At 43.2% G+C, this 15,884-nt stretch overlaps 1 protein-coding gene across 4 annotated transcripts in view; it reads right to left on the reverse strand.

Annotated features, from left to right (window-relative positions):
* The window catches only part of LOC110536958 (zinc finger protein 462), a 64,918-nt gene that overhangs the window by 19,151 nt on the left and 29,883 nt on the right, over positions 1 to 15,884 (reverse strand). For 3 of the 4 annotated variants that reach the window (XM_036936916.1, XM_036936913.1, XM_036936914.1), the window contains exons 2-6: positions 15,003 to 15,259; positions 9,446 to 14,778; positions 8,983 to 9,120; positions 4,300 to 4,673; positions 3,286 to 3,404 (exon numbers count right to left, since the gene is read on the reverse strand). In XM_036936916.1, the coding sequence (XP_036792811.1) occupies positions 3,286 to 3,404; positions 4,300 to 4,673; positions 8,983 to 9,120; positions 9,446 to 14,778; positions 15,003 to 15,228 (6,190 nt within the window). In that variant the 5' untranslated portion in view covers positions 15,229 to 15,259. The remainder of the gene's footprint in view (positions 1 to 3,285; positions 3,405 to 4,299; positions 4,674 to 8,982; positions 9,121 to 9,445; positions 14,779 to 15,002; positions 15,260 to 15,884) is intronic. The other variant, XM_036936915.1, reaches the window with a different exon arrangement.

Here is a 15,884-nt window from a genome sequence, read left to right on the forward strand (position 1 = left end):
TCATGTTTGGCAGCATGAACAGATCTGGGACCAGCAGGTACACGTGGGTTGCGTCTGAATTGTTATACTATTAACCACAGCCCTGTAAAGGTAATGCACTACCCACATGAAAAAATACTACAGTTTACTATACTGCCCTACCAAGTAAAATAGCAATAACTACTCATTGAGTGTAACTGGGAAAAATAGCTTTAAAGTTTTAATTGTCCAGCCAAATGAGTTGGCAGATCACTGAAAATCTGTTGTCTTACTATAAGGTCTTTTTTTTTTCATATTGACTCTGACCTCTGACATGACCTTTGACCCTAGACTGCAGTTACTGCCTTCTTGCTTCTTACACCCACTGGAATACATTTCCATTATGATTTTTTTTTAAACACAAACTTGTGTTCATACATTTATTTGTATGTGGCTATCAGTTTCATATAGTTTGATACTTGTATCAGCAAAGAAGAATCAATAATACCAAGGTAAACCGTACACACTGCAGATTGGTGACACCAAGGTCAAAGGCAGTAACTGGCGTGCTTTTTTCCTTGTTTTTTTCCCCCTTGGTTTCCTTGGTTTTTGCAGTTACTGAAAACATGACACACCATTCTCTCCATAACACAACACAATGGAGGTAGAATATTTGTCCACATGATAAAGCATGCATTTAATGTATCAAAAATGTCAGTAACACATTTTTGACCAAATGTGCAGTTACTACTCTTTTGCTTGTGAAGGACAGTATAGAATACTACAGTACATACTACAGTATTCTATAGGAAACTGTATTATACTGTAGAATACTATACTACATACTGTTGTATCCCTTGATCATGTGCAGTACTTACTATGGAATGTTGTAGTATACTGTAGAATACTATAGTAAATACTATAGTATTATTTTTTTTAAAAGACTGCAGTAAATACTACAGTAATGTCCGCAAAAACACTACAGTCTGCAAAAACACAACACTTTTTTTTATATAACTACAGTAAACACTACAGTATCTTTTTTGCATAAACCGGGTAGCCTAGTGGTTAGAGCGTCAGACTAGTAACCGAAAGGTTGCAAGTTCAAATCCCTGAGCTGTCGTTCTGCCCCTGACCAGGCAGTTAACCCACTGTTCCTAGGCCATCATTGAAAATAAGAATTTGTTCTTAACTGACTTGCCTAGTTAAATAAAGGTTTAAAAAAATCCCCTCCCCATTTCATAATTTGTGCCACCCATGAGTGAGAAACCTACATGCGAAGTGAAGACGTGTTCACCCTACAGGTGATAGAAAAGAGCAGGAGCCCTGAATTATCCGTTCAGATCCCAGTCTTAACTACCTACCTATACAGCTTATGGAAAATGTGCTGTTTTAGTAGGTTTCCTGAAGGAGAAAGCCTCCACTTCCATGTCAAAGATAATTAAACAAAAACACTACAGTATAGTACAGTCCACAAAAACACTACAGTAAATACTACAGTATAGTACAGTCCACAAAAACACTACAGTAAATACTACAGTATAGTACAGTCCACAAAAACACTACAGTAAATACTACAGTATAGTACAGTCCACAAAAACGCTACAGTAAATACTACAGTATAGTACAGTCCACAAAAACACTACAGTAAATACTACAGTACAGTCCACAAAAACACCACAGTAAATACTACAGTATAGTACAGTCCACAAAAACACTACAGTAAATACTACAGTACTGTCCACAAAAACACTACAGTAAATACTACAGTATAGTACAGCCCACAAAAACACTACAGATAAATACAACAGTATAGTACAGTCCACAAAAACACTACAGTAAATACTACAGTATAGTACAGTCCACAAAAACACTACAGTAAATACTACAGTATAGTACAGTCCACAAAAACACTACAGTAAAGTACAGTCCACAAAAACACTACAGTAAATACTACAGTATAGTACAGTCCACAAAAACACTACAGATAAATACTACAGTATAGTACAGTCCACAAAAACACTACAGTAAATACTACAGTATAGTACAGTCCACAAAAACACTACAGTAAATACTACAGTATAATACAGTCCACAAAAACACTACAGTAAATATAAATACTACAGTATAGTACAGTCCACAAAAACACTACAGATAAATACTACAGTATAGTACAGTCCACAAAAACACTACAGTAAATACTACAGTATAGTACAGTCCACAAAAACACTACAGTTAATACTACAGTATAGTACAGTCCACAAAAACACTACAGATAAATACTACAGTATAGTACAGTCCACAAAAACACTACAGATAAATACTACAGTATAGTACAGTCCACAAAAACACTACAGTAAATACTACAGTATAGTACAGTCCACAAAAACACTACAGTAAATACTACAGTATAGTACAGTCCACAAAAACACTACAGTAAATACTACAGTATAGTACAGTCCACAAAAACACTACAGTAAAGTACAGTCCACAAAAACACTACAGTAAATACTACAGTATAGTACAGTCCACAAAAACACTACAGATAAATACTACAGTATAGTACAGTCCACAAAAACACTACAGTAAATACTACAGTATAGTACAGTCCACAAAAACACTACAGTTAATACTACAGTATAGTACAGTCCACAAAAACACTACAGATAAATACTGCAGTATAGTACAGTCCACAAAAACACTACAGTAAATACTACAGTATAGTACAGTCCACAGAAACACTACAGTAAATACTACAGTATAGTACAGTCCACAAAAACACTACAGTAAATACTACAGTATAGTACAGTCCACAAAAACACTACAGTAAATGCTACAGTATAGTACAGTCCACAAAAACACTACAGATAAATACTACAGTATAGTACAGTCCATAAAAACACTACAGTAAATACTACAGTATAGTACAGTCCACAAAAACACTACAGATAAATACTACAGTATAGTACAGTCCACAAAAACACTACAGTAAATACTACAGTATAGTACAGTCCACAAAAACGCTACAGTAATTATTATAGTATATACTACAGTTTTCTTTTACTACAGAATTTATACTATAGTTAACTGTAAATACTACAGTATAATACAGTATTCTACAGTAAATACTACAGTATAATACAGCAGTCACTGTAGTGTTCTTGCAGATTTTTGTCTGCAAAAACAGTATTTACACCATAGTATAATATAGTATTTCTTTACGTGGGTGTGTAGGGAATAGAGTTCTATTTCGGACCCCCCCATGAACACTGTCCGTTTCAGGTAGTCGTATAGAGCTCAGTGAGGTGTGTTGTGGTTGTTTTCTACCTGCGTGTGCTTTGTGTAGGTGACTCTTCAGGCGACTCAGGTAGGCAGACTTAAAGGGACAGAGCTTGCATCTGAAAGGCTTGTGGTGCCCATGGTGGGACTGCACGTGTCTGTCCAGACTGAAGAGATGGAGACAGAGAGGAAGTAGGAGGAAGAGGGTTAGAGAGAGGGGAGACAGACAGAGCGAAGAGACAGAGAGGGACACAAAGAGAGATATAGAGAAAGAAATATCTTCACACATGTTCCAACACATCACAACAGAATGCTTTCAGGGAAGCAGAGGGAATCTGTTTTCATATTACTTCCCTTTTCAAAACCACAATTTCCAATGACTATTGAGCAGAGGCCGTAGGGGAAAACATCTACCACAGTCCCTGTATCCCTAGTGTATCTCTTTGTGTCTGACTGCAAACCACATAGAACCTATCTGGGGAATATTAGTGTGTTTTCATCCAAGCCTCTTGGGTGGCATGGGAACGCATTTCCTTTCTGGGTCAGGGCACATGCAGTACAGTGGGATTACACAATGGAGCTCAACAAAGATGAAGTCTTTCAGCTTTGGATAAGAAGACAAATTCAAATCAAAATGACTGCCATGCCTGCAGTGTCTCACTGGAGTGGACTGGAGTGAGATTGGGAGGCAATGTGTGTTTCATCTAGCCTGGTGCCAGATATGTTTGTGCTCTTTCCTTCTCTATTGCTGTCATTGTCAATCGCCAATAGACTGGCACTTAGGCTCCATTCCATCCAGAAAGAATGTTGAAATAAATCACAGCTAAGGAGACAGGTGCAGTAGAGTAAATGCCATACAGAACATAGCCACACACACACACACCAAGACATTAGAGGATCTAAGAATCTTAAACAATTCAGAGGGCCTACGAAAGTGAACTCCAAATCCCAGAATGCCTCTGATATATACATGTACTGTATGCCCTTTGGTGTGTGTGTGTGTGACAAGCAGTGAATCAATCATTTATATTATCTCTTTAAGTCTATATTATGTCCTCTTACTTGTGTCTGAAGGGGGAGACGAACTGGCAATACTGGCAGCTGTACTTGTCCTCTCTGGTGAACATGGCCATGGCTGAGTGGCTCCTCTCGTGGGACCTCAGCCCCTGCATCGACATGAAGACGCGGTCGCACTGAGCACACGGGTGTCCCCCAACAAGCCTCTCCTTCACCTGCTGGCCGACGGGCGCCACTACCCCAACCCCCTCTCCAACTGACATCTCCGTTGTTTCTATGGCAACCGCATCCCCGGCAACCATCGTCATGTCCTTGGGGGATGTCTCCATGATGGAATTGTCGGTCACCTCTTCCACCTCTCCGTTGGTGATGCTGTTCTCTCCCGGGATGGTGGACAATGGTACATCTGTGACTTCCTGCTGAGGTGAAGGACAGAGGGAGAACAGCATTATAGCAGCTATATTTATTTATCATTTCCATATGCTTTGGCAGTTAACAGGTCGTCCTGACTAATGTACTCCAAACTATTCATTCTACCAAACTAACCTTGCTTTAGGCTTTGGCTCACTGGGTTAACAGTCTCGTGGTGCGTACAGAACTTGAGATTGAGCCTAGTCAGTCACACCTTCATGGTCCAATATGTTATTTGATTCCTGAATTTTATTTAAACCAATATTGCTAGCTGTGATTGAAGTTAAATTCGAATAACCTCCCTACTGGCATGGACATACTGTAGAGCAGGGATAGCCAACTAGATTCAGCCGCGGGCCTTTCTTTGTCGGAGTGGATGGTCAGGGGGTAGGAACATAATCATAAACATTTTTACACTGCAAATTGACCGCAACTAAGCCCAAAACTATATTGTATGTGAAAATAACAATTATTTCCTACCTTGACTACATTGATACACGATCGCATAAGTCTCTTTTTTTCATTTGTGGACATACTTGGGAACATATTTCGTAATTAAACTAATGTCTTGCTGAATTCCTGCTCTTTTTTGACCAAATGTTAAAAAAAATAAAAAATGTATAAAAACTTTGCAAGCCAAGAACAAATCACTTGCAGGCCGGTTTTGGCCCGCGGGCCGCCCATTGCCTAGCCCTGCTGTAGTGAACAGTAAATTAGACATACAGTAGAGAACAGTAAATTAGACATACCGTAGAGAACAGTAAATTAGACATACAGTAGAGAACAGTAAATTAGACATACCGTAGAGAACAGTAAATTAGACATACCGTAGAGAACAGTAAATTAGACATACCGTAGAGAACAGTAAATTAGACATACCGTAGAGAACAGTAAATTAGACATACCGTAGAGAACAGTAAATTAGACATACTGTAGAGAACAGTAAACTAGACATACCGTAGAGAACAGTAAATTAGACATACCGTAGAGAACAGTAAATTAGACATACAGTAGAGAACAGTAAATTAGACATACCGTAGAGAACAGTAAATTAGACATACCGTAGAGAACAGTAAATTAGACATACAGTAGAGAACAGTAAATTAGACATACCGTAGAGAACAGTAAATTAGACATACAGTAGAGAACAGTAAATTAGACATACCGTAGAGAACAGTAAATTAGACATACCGTAGAGAACAGTAAATTAGACATACCGTAGAGAACAGTAAATTAGACATACCGTAGAGAACAGTAAATTAGACATACCGTAGAGAACAGTAAATTAGACATACCGTAGAGAACAGTAAATTAGACATACTGTAGAGAACAGTAAACTAGACATACCGTAGAGAACAGTAAATTAGACATACCGTAGAGAACAGTAAATTAGACATACCGTAGAGAACAGTAAATTAGACATACCGTAGAGAACAGTAAATTAGACATACCGTAGAGAACAGTAAATTAGACATACAGTAGAGAACAGTAAATTAGACATACCGTAGAGAACAGTAAATTAGACATACCGTAGAGAACAGTAAATTAGACATACCGTAGAGAACAGTAAATTAGACATACAGTAGAGAACAGTAAATTAGACATACCGTAGAGAACAGTAAATTAGACATACCGTAGAGAACAGTAAATTAGACATACCGTAGAGAACAGTAAATTAGACATACCGTAGAGAACAGTAAACTAGACATACCGTAGAGAACAGTAAATTAGACATACCGTAGAGAACAGTAAACTAGACATACCGTAGAGAACAGTAAATTAGACATACCGTAGAGAACAGTAAATTAGACATACCGTAGAGAACAGTAAATTAGACATACCGTAGAGAACAGTAAATTAGACATACCGTAGAGAACAGTAAATTAGACATACCGTAGAGAACAGTAAATTAGACATACAGTAGAGAACAGTAAATTAGACATACCGTAGAGAACAGTAAATTAGACATACCGTAGAGAACAGTAAATTAGACATACCGTAGAGAACAGTAAATTAGACATACCGTAGAGAACAGTAAATTAGACATACCGTAGAGAACAGTAAATTAGACATACCGTAGAGAACAGTAAATTAGACATACCGTAGAGAACAGTAAATTAGACATACCGTAGAGAACAGTAAATTAGACATACCGTAGAGAACAGTAAATTAGACATACCGTAGAGAACAGTAAATTAGACATACTGTAGAGAACAGTAAACTAGACATACCGTAGAGAACAGTAAATTAGACATACCGTAGAGAACAGCAAAATGGTTTAGGTGTAAAAGTAGGGCTTTAAGAAACTGATTGGTTTTTCTAGTCAACGTTTAAAACGCCCTGTGAAAGTAGAGCCAATTCCCAAGGTCTACATAATGAACAACTAAATTCTTACTACTGCTGTTACCACTAACACTAACCAGGTCTTCTGTGTGGTTTCTTTAATCTGACAGTTGGTGATGGTTAAAGTAGGTTCTGTTTTTTAACAGACCTTCCTCATTATTAGCCAAAGAGGAGTAACTTTGCCCTCCTGTGACTGTAGTTGATTATGTGGACATTAACCTTAAAGACGCCACGACAGAGACCAGGCGACCAGAGATCACAGCCTGAGACATATTCAATGGCCCATTGAAAGAAAAAAAGTTTTTAAATGCTTTGCAACAGGAAACAGAAATTAGTATTTCTGACTGGGCAAGTCCATGTAGTCCCTCCCGGTTTCAGTCCGTTTTCCGTTGTTTGGCGCCTAATGAATAAGACCACGGTCTGTCCTGGTCTGCATGTCCCACTTCCTTGATCTGGGAAAGGCAGCACAAAGTGTTTTCTGTCCTAGGCCCCGTGCAAACTCTCCCTCTCTCTCTTGCTCTCTCACACTGACATGACGGCCAACAGACAACCAACGTGGCTTTTTATGGCCTACAGGAAGCTCACTATTTCTGCTCAAGGACCTGACCCCGCACTTCATAGGACCATAAATAAGATGGGCGTCCGCAGAGCTGGCCAGCCTTGCATCGTCAGCCTATTCTCACCCACCCTCTGGGAGAGCTAGGGGACAGGCCAGGGCCAATGTAAATGGCAAGAGATCTAGTACAAACTAGTACAGAACCATGTAATAGCCTAGATGTTCATATGAAACAAATATGCAGTGTAAATATTTGCTATAAGCTGTATTTCTCTGATTTGACTTTGTCTTCATATTCAAAATATTTCCACCACACTTAGTTGGGGGCAAATTTCCAGAGTGGTTTAGTTTAGTTTTCTAGTCCTAATAGTTGGTGCCATCATGGAGATGGCTTCTCTCGCTCTCTTTCTGACAGGACTTCAGCCATGCCATCTTCTGTATACAGCATTACAACGGCCTGGGGTGGCATGGCCCGCAGAATCAACCAGGCATTCATTTGGCTTCCTTTTTGGGTGAGGCTTTAAATCTTCAGGCCTGTCGTCCCTTTGCCAAGTCCCTGGCAAGCTCAGTGGAATACTAATGTCCAAGCGGTTATCCACTGCACTCAAAGTTATGGCTTCTTTTTCCCCTGCCTGCCCTGCAATGGAAGGGAGGGACTACCTCACTTGTTTTCTCCAGGGGAAGTTGACAGACTGTCTACCCAGGTGCCTGCCTGCCTGCCCTGCCACGGGAGGGACTACCTCACTTGTTTTTTCCAGGGGAAGGTGACACTGTCTACCTAGGTGCCTGCCTGCCCTGCAACGGGAGGGAGGGACTACCTCACTTGTTTTCTCCAGGGGAAGTTGACAGACTGTCTACCCAGGGGCCTCCGTTGCAATAAACAAAACTGAAAACAGAACCCTGCTGTCCCCTAAAAACCGACCTCAGCAGTGTGGGGGTTTCTGAGGGCTAGGAGTCAGAAGTCATGACGGACTCTGAACCAAAGAAAACGGGGGACACAGTGGCTTTTAGAGATACGTTTTAGGGGGATTTTAAATATTTAAAAAGCAGCTTCAGAAGTAACCTTTCAGTTTCAGCTGAGATCATGTTTTAATGAGAGGTAAAAGGGCTAAAATGTGTTATGGGATGAAAACACGCATAATAATAAATTATACTTCTATTTGTAAGAATGTATTTAACCATCTTAATGCACGTACATTAATAATATGCATATAAAGCATTTATATAAGCAATAAACCTACTAACTCTACAGTCAAAATGAACTAGTGACTGAATACTGATAAAAAAAAATATATACTTAGAGCCTGCAGCTGCAGGTAGAAGGCATTATGATGCAGTTATAATTCACTGTAAGACTTGTCAAGAGTATGTGTGACACCCGTATGTTACCAAACCCTTGGCTATGTGATCATCATTACCTTGACATGGCCCTCCTTGACCTCCCCGTACTGGACGTGTTTCCTCAGGTGGTTACAGATGGCTCTGAGAGTGGGGTGGACCTCCACACAGAAGTTACACCTGTAGCCGATCGGAGCTTTGTCAGCATTGTTCACCAGCTAAAAGGCAGGGGTAACGGGGGGGGGGGGTCAGACAAAATTGTAAACAAGTTGCAATTATATTTTCTATTGCTGATGAAATTTCTTAAAATAATACTTAAACATTTCATATTCGTTATTCAATACTATGGGTAACATTGCTATTTTAGCCATCACATTTTAGACTAACAGTGAAATGCTTACTTACGAGTCCTTTTCCAACAATGCAGAGTTAAGATAAACGCTCCCTATAGTCTTGCTTATTATGCCTATCTCATTCGTCTCTGACCACAACTAGTATTTTACTGAGATGATAAATAACTTGTCCTTGAACTGTACAACTCACCTTCTCAGCCTTTGTCTCCGGTGGCTCAGATGCCTTCTGCTTGCTAAGGAGCTGCCTCCTCCTCTCCTGCCTCATCGCCCTCTTCTGGAACTCCTCGTTATGGTTCATCAGGTGAGTGCTGAGGAGAGGAAGGCCCAGGAATTTCAGCTCACAGTGGGCACACTGATAGAGCTCTGTCTCCGTCCCATCCTCCGTAAGGCTGGGGTGGATGACGAAGTCCCGCTTCAGGTCCTTGCCACTGTGATGGTCGTTGTAGTGCATGGAGAGCAGATCGACCGTGCTGAAGGATAGCTGGAAGCATTTTAGACACTTGAACGGCAGCCACTCGGCAACCTCTCCCTCTGGCTCGGGCTTCGGTTCAACCTCCACCACTTTGTTCACCTCTTCGATAGGTTCCGGTTCTTTGGCATAGAGTACAGTGAAGTAGCGTCCGAGTTTGCTGGAGTGTTGCCGTTTGGGGAAGACTCCTGGATGGCGTTTGATGTAGTGGGAGACTATGCTCTTCCTGCTGAAGGCCTGGAAAGCACAGAGCGAACACTTTCTCCTCTCCACGGCCAATCGTAACTCCTCAGTCAGCTCCGACCCTTCCGCCTCCGACGCCAAGGGCACCACCACTTTACTGGGCTTCTCCGTCAACGTCTTGGAGGCTGCCAGGCAATGTGTGTAGTAGGCATCAATGTCATGACGCTTCTGATAGTGAGCCGCCAGGCCTTTGCGAATGGGATTGGTGTACGAACAGAGAGCACACTTGAAGACATTGTTCTTGCCTTCCGGCTGAGCTCTGACATTGTTGTGTTTGATGCGGTAGTGTCGAGCTATGCCTTTTCTGGTCGAGCAGAAGTACTTGCAGAGCTGACACCTAAACACAGCATGGGCCTCTCCTTTGTTGATGGGGAACTGGGTGAGAGCGAGTTCGAATTCGCTGACCTCTTGTACCTCTGACGATAGACTCGTGGCACTGCATTCAGCCACCGGCTCATCTTTCACTGTGGAATATTGCATGTGGGGAGTCTTGAACATATCTGAAGCTGGCTGATTGTGATATTTCTCGTAGTGAATTTTCAGTTTCTCCAATGTCCCATGAGTGTAAGGGCACATTTTGCACCTGTACGCACCATAGCCCTGTCTTTGGGTTTTGCACTTGTCATCCACTTCAGTTATATCTTTAACCTGCTCTATATCATCTGAGAAGTCCTCCGCGGTGACCTTCACCAACGGATGCCTCTTCTGGTAATGAGTGAGAACTCCATGGATGCGTGAGTTCACATACGGACAGTGGCGGCACTTGTAAACCGAACTTGGATTGATATCAGCTTCCTGTGCGAAGTCAGCCGCCTTGACTTTCATGCCTGGGTGTTTCTTGCCATAGTGTGTCAGAAGTCCATGTAGGCTGTTATACTCAGACAGACATACAGTGCACTGGTACGGGCTGTTTGAGATAGAGCTGCTTGTGTGGGAGAGCCTGGGATGGTGTTGGAGGTGTTCTTGAGGTGGCGTAGGGATATCCTGTGAGCCTTCATCGTGCTCAGTCGGAAGAAAAGTGAAAGGTGGTCCTTTAGCCATCGACGGGTGGAGTGTCACTTGGGACCTTTGACCTTTGATGATGTCCAGTAGCACAGACTCATCCCCTTTGACAGCCCAGGGGTGGACAGCTTGGTAGTGGTTGGTGATATCCCAGATGGAACAAGCCTCGAAGGCACAATCTCTGCATTGGTAGTGCTTAGTGTCCCCAGCGTTCCCTCCCGGCTGGGAGGCAGTAGTATCAGGCCCTGCCCACAGCTTGCTGGCCATGTATGTGTAGTCAACGTTGTGCTCTGGGTGCCGTCTTTGGTAATGCAAGAGCAGCCCGTTGGGTTCTCCGTGGGAATAGATGCACCACTCACAGTGGTAACCAGCCTCCAGGATGCCATCTTGGTACGCCCAGTGTAAAATGGTCATGGCTGTGGCCTTCACAGTAGGATGATCCTTCTTCAGGTGCTTCTTCAAGGCATACACGTATGGAGATGTATAAGAGCAGTGCCTGCACTTCAAAGAGCGAAGGGTTTCGGAGGACGTCTCTATCTCAGCAGGAGCAGCAGGAGCAATGGCAGAGGCTGCAGTGCCTGACTGGCCCATCTGAGCTCGTTCTCGTTGACTGCGGACCACTGCAGTGTGCCGGCGTACAAGGTCAGCATTCGACTTTGCGTCCCTGTGCTTCTTTTGGTAGTGAATCAGCACTCCTTTTACAGTGCGGTTCCCATAGTCACAGTGCTGACAGAAGAAGAGCATCTCTGCTTCTCCCTTCTCTGTGCCAACCCTACCGTGGGAATTACTGGATCCATCGAATCCGTTGTTGTTGAACTGTTTGAGGAACTGCTTTGGAGGTGCAATCTGTAGCTCATCCATTAGTTTCATCAACCCAGGGGTGGGAGTGGCATGCTTGATGTATTTCGCTGTCACTTTTATTTCTGGATGTCTCTTTTGATAATGGACAAGAACACCCACAACAGAGCGGTTGCTGTAAACACAATGTTTACAGTAGTAGATCTCCTCATCCGTACCAAATGGCATTGTGGCGCTGGATGACTTCACAGGGGTGGGTATGTTGACATTGTAGGAAGAGCTGCCTGCTGACAGTGGCCTATCAACTGTGATAACCCTCATAGTTTTCTGAATGCGGAAATACGAGGCCTTCTGCTCTGGGTGCTTCTTCTGATAGTGAACTAGAACAGAGTGCATGTTAGGGCTAGCAAAGGAGCACACTTCACAGTCATACACCACAACGTTACCACCCTCTTTCAGGGCTTCCGTCTCTGCAGTTGTATCTTGCGTCTTTGCAGCATTTTTGTGGGCAGGACTGGATGAGGACTTGGGCGTGGAAGTGGAAGAGCTACAGGTGAAACTCTTGGGACCGGAGTTTAATATTTCTCTCAGAGTTTGAGATTCTGCACCCTTGTGTTGCTGTTCCACCACATAGCTTGAGAAGATCATAGCGTTGTTTATTTTAACTTCAGGGTGCATTCTTTGGTAATGGGGCATCAAGCTCCTGACGTTTGGACTTGTGTACGAACAGAAGCGGCACATGTACACCAGATCTGGCTGGTTGAAGTTCAGCACATTGCTGGCTTCTGGGTGGTGATCCATGTAGTGATCGTGAAGATCGTTGAAGTTGGTGTATTCGATGAAGCACTCCAGGCAACGGAAGACTGCGCTCTGATCCTCGGGGTCGAGGATGTATCTAAAGCTAAACTTGATATAAGGGTGCATTCTCTGGTAGTGGGTGCTTACACTGCGGGCTGACTTGTTGTGGTAGTCACAGTGCTTGCAATAGAAGCGTGCGACCCCAGAGACCTCTGAATAGTCCAGGTTCTCATGGAAAGAAGTGTCCCGGCTGTCTTGGCTGCTCTGGTCCTGGAAATCAGCTTTAGGATCAGCAGAGTCGTTGTCCTCATCCTCAGAGAGTGTCAGCGCAATGGGAATGTTTCTTAGCTTTGACGTAAGGGTTCTTTTTCTTTTCCCCACCCGGCCTTCGTAAAGCTTGTTGTAAACGTAGCCATGATTTTTACTATCGCTGTCATTCTCCTCCTTGTCTCTGCCCGCATCTTCATCAATGTTGAGCTCTCCTTCCTCTTCATCATCAATTTCTTCCAGATTAATCACCAGATCCTCCTGTTGTTGACTGATCTTACTCTGAAGGTTGTTGGCGATTTCATCAATCCTAGTTCTCTTTTTGACTGGAGACAGATCCAAAGGTAGGTCGTTGATGGACTTTCTTGCTGTTTTCCCAGTTAAGTGCTTTTTGGATCCAAGTCCAAGAATCGAAGTCTGGGTTTTTTGTACAAAGCTCTGAGAATTGGAGAGAGTTTCTAATTCAGTGTCCTGCTGCTCATTTGATGACTCCTCCAGAACGACAGCTTGCATTTCGTCACAGTAGGAGTGTTTGTGTTGCTGGTGGACCCTCAGACCTTTCAGGGTGGTGGTCGAGAAGCTACAAAGAGTACAACGGTGAGGGTTCTGCTGATTAAGGTCATTTAGCACACTGTTTAGCTTTTTCCCATTGACTTTGGAAGCAGCAACATTTCCTCCGTTCACTGGTTCTGGAGTCTCGTTCTGAGGACCTGGGCTTTCACTGGTCAAGTCCATGGTGTCCCAGTCTGAGGAGTGGCTTTGCTTGTGCGTGCCTAACTTGAGAGGGCTGGTGCAGATGAAGGGGCACACGTCACACTTGTACACTGTAGTCTTACCAGACAGGTGTATGTTTTCGATGTGACGGGAGATGCTTCTACGATGCATGGTGAGGAAAGAGCAGAAGGGACATTGGAACCTGTTCATGTACCTTCTGAACGGTATCCCTTTAGTCTCCAGCATCTTGTTATCCTCCTCAGACAGAAGCTGCTTAGCAGAATCACCGGCTGACAACGGGTCGGTGTATTTGGGGTCATCCTCGTCACCCAGTTCGTCGTCGTCTTCAGAGGTGCTCCTAGGGTCATCCAGCATGCCTGAATCCATCTCTATGGCAGAGTTGGAGACATCAGACATCACGAAGGTGGACCTTTCAGACAAAATGGAGGATCCTGTGCTGTTGGGCGCTACCGATTGGATCTGTGAATACTGATAGGGTGATATCCCAGAGGCGGTCTTGCTGAGCTTGAAAACTGAGCAGTTGGCTACTGAGGAGCCTTCATTAACACTCTGGTCATTGGAAACCATATTAGAGTTAGGAGGGCTTCTTGGGGAAGAGGGGGAATCCGATTTAGAAGAGCCTGCGCTTCCCTCTCCTTCTCCACCTGGGTGGATGGCTGAGATCCTTTTCGCCATGTTGTTGTTTTTCATCATGTTATCACACCATTCACCACGAAGAACCTGGTTCCCCCTGGACTTTCCCAGAGGTTTAACCATGGACTCCAAGATGCCACGGTCCACCACATCCTCTTCTAGTTCCTCACTGGGTTCCTCAGACGACAATGCCTCAGATTCTTCAACAGCCTCAGACGGAGATTCTGGGGGGTCCAGATGAAGTTTCCCTTTATGATACATCTTTTGGTGTTTCAGGATCCTGGCTTTGCGTGGAGACTTGTATGTACAATACTGGCAGGAGAACACTTTCCCAAGACTATCATGGATAAGGATGTTGTAGTTGGACTGTTTGGACGCCTGGGAGGCTGGTGAGCTCCCACCACTTAGTGTGGCTCCATGTACCTTCTTGGTGTGTTTACTCAAGAGAGATTTGGATCTAAAGTAACGGACACAGATCTTACACTGGAATAACTGGTTTGCTGACTTGTTGGACTGGTTTGTTGACTTGTTGTATGGCATTTGGTTCGAGCTGGAAAAGTCTGTTTCGAAGCAGTGGCCTGTGGGAAAGAAAGAAGAAAAAAAAGAGACCAGTGTAAAACTTGAATCAATCTTTCCGTTAATAATTATATGCATCTTTATATAAATATATAAAATATGTACGTATAAGAAATATAAATATGTAAAGTATAAATATGTAAAGTATAAGACATACCTATATCATTCATAATAATGAATCATAATCATTTGTCCATACACATCACAGTCGATGGAGTGCCCTTACCCGTTTCAGTTTGGGGAGATTCATTCTGCTCATCCTCCTCCTCCCCCTCTGTCTGGCTGGGGGAGTTAAGAGAGTCTGACCTGGACTGGCAGGGACTCCCGCCCCCCTCTCCGTCTCCGACGTCCGTGGGCTGCAGGAAGGCTGTGTGGACATCCTGGATGTGGGCCTTGAGGTCGTCATATGACTCAGCACGGAAGTCACAGCCATCGCACTGTAGCACCTCCATCGCTGAGGACTCCCTGGAAAATCAGGGAAACCTGGTAAAGGAAAAGCACAAGAGAAGAGAATGGGTGAGTAAGAAATTAAAGTGAAGGGGCGATGCCTCAGTCTCAGTCAAAAACATGTCACATTTAGGCCACATGGGTGGAAACACAAAAGTATTTAGGTCTAGCACCGGTGTAGGCTAAAACCCTGGTATAGAAATGAGTGTAGGCTAAAACCCTGGGATAGAAATTAGTGTAGGCTAAAACCCTGGGATAGAAATTAGTGTAGGCTAAAACCCTGGGATAGAAATGCAACAGTAGAGACATTTTAGAGAAGGCAAGACAAGATAATTGGTCAGTTTCTGCCTCGGTCTCACACGTCAACATTAGAGACATCTACAGACGGCTGGATTCTTCAGCTCTGACATCACTGCAGCGCATACTAAGAAGATCTGTTGTTGTTGTTGTTGCATGGTTCCAAGAACAATGGGCAATCTGAGGAGGGATTACTGAGTTGATTTGTTCCATTTTTATTACCTTGGGATAAACTACAGCTGGAGAGCAGCGTCATCAGGATGCGTCCCAAATAGTACCCTATTCCTGATATGACGCACTACATTTGACCAGGGCACTATGGGCGGTGGTCAAAAGTAGAGCGCTAAAAAAGGGACTAGGGTAC

This window comes from Oncorhynchus mykiss, chromosome 12, assembly GCF_013265735.2.
Source record: "Oncorhynchus mykiss isolate Arlee chromosome 12, USDA_OmykA_1.1, whole genome shotgun sequence".
In the NCBI taxonomy this organism is placed as follows: domain Eukaryota; kingdom Metazoa; phylum Chordata; class Actinopteri; order Salmoniformes; family Salmonidae; genus Oncorhynchus; species Oncorhynchus mykiss.